This window comes from Penaeus chinensis, chromosome 19, assembly GCF_019202785.1.
Source record: "Penaeus chinensis breed Huanghai No. 1 chromosome 19, ASM1920278v2, whole genome shotgun sequence".
Taxonomy (NCBI): Eukaryota; Metazoa; Arthropoda; class Malacostraca; order Decapoda; family Penaeidae; genus Penaeus; species Penaeus chinensis.
The window spans coordinates 22,386,282-22,389,929 of NC_061837.1; the positions used below are offsets into that span (position 1 = coordinate 22,386,282).

The 3,648-nt window shown below is 39.6% G+C and overlaps 1 protein-coding gene across 5 annotated transcripts in view; it reads right to left on the reverse strand.

Annotated features, from left to right (window-relative positions):
* Positions 1-2,033, reverse strand: part of LOC125035292 (nicotinamide riboside kinase 2-like) — a 9,834-nt gene extending 7,801 nt beyond the window's left edge. For 3 of the 5 annotated variants that reach the window (XR_007115755.1, XM_047627584.1, XM_047627583.1), the window contains exon 1: positions 1,794-2,033. Coding sequence is in view for 3 of the 5 variants with exons in the window: in XM_047627584.1 (XP_047483540.1) it covers positions 1,794-1,848 (55 nt within the window). In the remaining 2 variants the exon portion in view is untranslated. The remainder of the gene's footprint in view (positions 1-1,793) is intronic. The other 2 variants (XR_007115754.1, XM_047627582.1) reach the window with 1 other exon arrangement.
* Positions 2,034-3,648: the final 1,615 nt, after the last annotated feature.

Below are 3,648 nucleotides of genomic sequence, written 5' to 3' on the forward strand. Positions count from 1 at the left end.
CCCCACAATTCTAATGTCCAATCAGTCTGCCTTCTCAATAAAATGTACTAGGAACCATTAAAACAAATATATTAGAAAATGTGAAAAATTCTTACATCCATACAGAAGTATGAAATGATTTCAAAAGTATGATTCTTACTTGTGCATCAAGACAGTGGTACTAGTTTACTTACTGCAGTAATAAGTTACATTATCAGTGTACTGTAGGCCTTGCCACTAATATGTAAACACTGGCTGATTTAGAAAAAATTGATCACAGTAAGATGTGTAAATGTTAACTACAAGTAAAGGATGAGTACACCCCTTTTTTTTCATTTTCATGCTATTAGTTACATCACATAAAATCCAACCTTTTTTTTCTCACATATACATTTTGTGTTCAATTCAAATCCACTTGAAACTTTAATCTGTGATGAAGTCCAAAATGCCAGTACCACAATGGTCTTGAGCTCTGACATACACTGTGCTGATTGGTGCAAGATCACTATCAGAAATGAAAGATTCTTCTAATCTTACAGTCAATTTGCAACTACTATCAGGATATTTTTTTTTTCAAGCAGTCTATCTATTCCATACACTGTTCATGCTGTAGCACTGGTTTGTCTAAAACTTGTTTTTGAGCAAACAAAAAGCCCACAACCATTGTGTTGCTGCAATGATTTGTTAAGTTGCCTTGTTTATTTATCAGGACATCAGTACACAATAATTACCTAGTTCTAAATGAAAACTATTTAGGATAGGTGTGCATATAGTAACACCATGCCCTCTGCTTTCGGCAAAGGCCAACAAACTTCCCCTTGTATATTCAGTAATAGAATATGGTCACCTTCCCTATTTCACAATAAGGTATAATTCCAGTTTCCCACTGCCATTGAGCATATGGACAGAATGACTAAAAATAAGAAAGTTGGGCAATATGTAATACTTTAGTGCACATTTACACAATGACCAAACTAAGATGGGCTACTGACACTGTTATAATGAAAGGAAAACATTAGATTTACTGATGCATGAAATACTCTGTGCTGAAAAGTAATATCGTCAGAAATTACGAAATTAGGAACCGATAAATGTCATGTGAAAAATAAGTCCTCAGTGACTGGGTGGGGTCTGGAGGCAGAACCAGTAGCAGACAAATACATCGCTTGGGTGGGGGTCAGAGCTAGGAGCTAGGAGCTAGGAAAAATTTTGATTTGTACTGTGATGCTTCCAAATTCCAAAGAGTGGCTGGTGTCACATCAACAATCGCCAGTACTTTTACTTACATCATTTATGATGGAGAACAACAAATTCATAAAAATTACACTGATTTGTTGAAAAATGAAATAACAATAGCAGTGTTGGATGACTTTGTGAAACAAAAAAAAATTACTAACAATCAATTGCCATGGAGACCCGCACACTGTAACTTGCCAGACCTTTGGTGGGGTTTGTTTGCCTCTACCAGAACATGATGCACCGACCCTAGGGTATTGCTTAGCTATACTGTGAAATCATAGATTCACAGCCTTTGGAATGCAATTACAGTCTTACATTTCCTTACTACATCTTTTTCATCCCTATGGATAGTTCACAAAAACAAGGAAGTCTGAGCTGAAAATACCAACAACTCCAAACAAGTCACAATTTGCAAGGAGAACCTGATCACATCAAACTAGGCGATTCCCCACGCTAATGAAAAGATTAGCATGAACCATTGACGTCACCTTAGGGTCCCCACAGAAGACAAGTGTTCGCGTCAACACCTGCAAAGATAAAGCACCTGCCCAGGAGGCCCAGGCAGCACCCCTCACCTGGTAAATCACAGTCAAACAGCTCCAAGCCCCTGTTGACAAGTGCCCAGGACATCTCAGAAGAAGAGCTCTCTGTTCGCCGTCGTCACTGATCGATCTGGTCACCTCCTCCGTCTGCCTAGCACCTCCAGGGACCTCGAGTTAAAGCCTGAGAGCAGCTGGGCACCTACGGGTTCCTCGCTGCGGCTCCTCCATGCTGGCTCCTCGTGCTCAGTGGGACCCGGACCCTCGCTCGGCCTCAGACCCGCTGCAGGGGAGAGAATTGGAAGAAAATATGAGGGTTTCTGTTCTCTTGCAGTGCCTGTACTAGGGTTTCGGTTCTCTTCGAATGCCTGTACCCATGGCGACACCAAACATATAATGTCGCTGTTTGTGTGTGGCGAACAGAAAAATATCTCCCTCTGATGACAATGAGATTGAGGAAAGCACAATATCAATGCAAAGAATTTATAACACTGATAATAGGATGTTGTTAATATCGCTGCAGGAATTTTGTGTGTGTGTATGTATATATATATATATATATATATATATATATATATATATATATATATTTGTGTGTGTGTGTGTGTGTGTGTGTGTGTGTGTGTGTGTGTGTGTGTGTGTGTGTGTGTGTGTGTGTGTGTGTGTGTGTGTGTAATATAATGATATAATATATAAATAAATAAATGTGTATATATATATTATACCTGTGATAATGATGTTGATCTTGCTTCAGGATATTACTAATGCCACGACAATTATAATACTGAGATTGAGGATGTTGGGAATAGCAATATCTACTAACCAAATACTGAAGGTATTATCTTTACTGCCATCTGCATATTTTTACATCGATCGCCATGAGATAGACGTATTATCATGATAATTATGATTATCAGTATTGTTTTGTTGTTACATTTTCGGTCGATAGATGATATCATGCTTTTGATTACATCTTGGGTAAATCTCAAAACTATTTATCAAAATGGTTGCACCGTTTGTCGCAAACTAATAATAAGTGATATATTGAATGGGAATGTGGCGAGTGGTGTGCATGTGGCAAGGGAGAGTATTTTTAAAGGTTGTTGAGATTTTTACTGTGACTAATGGGAAGAAGTCATCGGGTCCGTGCCCGCAGTCAGTATCTAACACGGCTGAGATAGTTGAAACACACACACGCGCACGCGCACGCACACGCATACACACACACACACACACACACACACACACACACACACACACACACACACACACACACAATATATATATATATTATTTATATATATTCTTTTTTTTCCAGGAGTCACGGGCATTAAGAGGTCCTCGGGTTAGTATGTGTTATCACAGCCGAGTTAATCTCGAACTGACATATTATCGCTAATTCCTTTCGATAGGCGTAATGTATACATACGTTAACACAAGGGATAATGTGCACCCAAAAGATATATTTCAACACACGGGACAAGATGCTTTCAATATATGTCAATTCTCGGGAGAAGGCCTGTAGTGGTATCCTGGTCGCGGCCCACATGGGAACCATGTTCTGAGTGCTTTGGAGAGGAATTACAGACATGCTGGTTATGCTTCAACTACGTCATGATGATAGCCGCTGCTGGGAAAGAGCCCCTTGAAAACAAGTGCAACGTTGTGCCCTTGGAAAGTGGTCACAGGATGCTTGGGAGCTTCCATTAATCTGTGGAACCTCAGAAGTTCCGGTGGAGGTCTGTTTGCAGGGAATCGTGGGTCAAAAGAAAGATTCAATCACTACATCAATATTTTCATTTTTATCGTTGAAATAAAAGCATGTTTCTCAATTTAACACTGTAAATTCGTCGGTCCCATCGCTTGACACCATTGTTAATTCGTTGCAGTG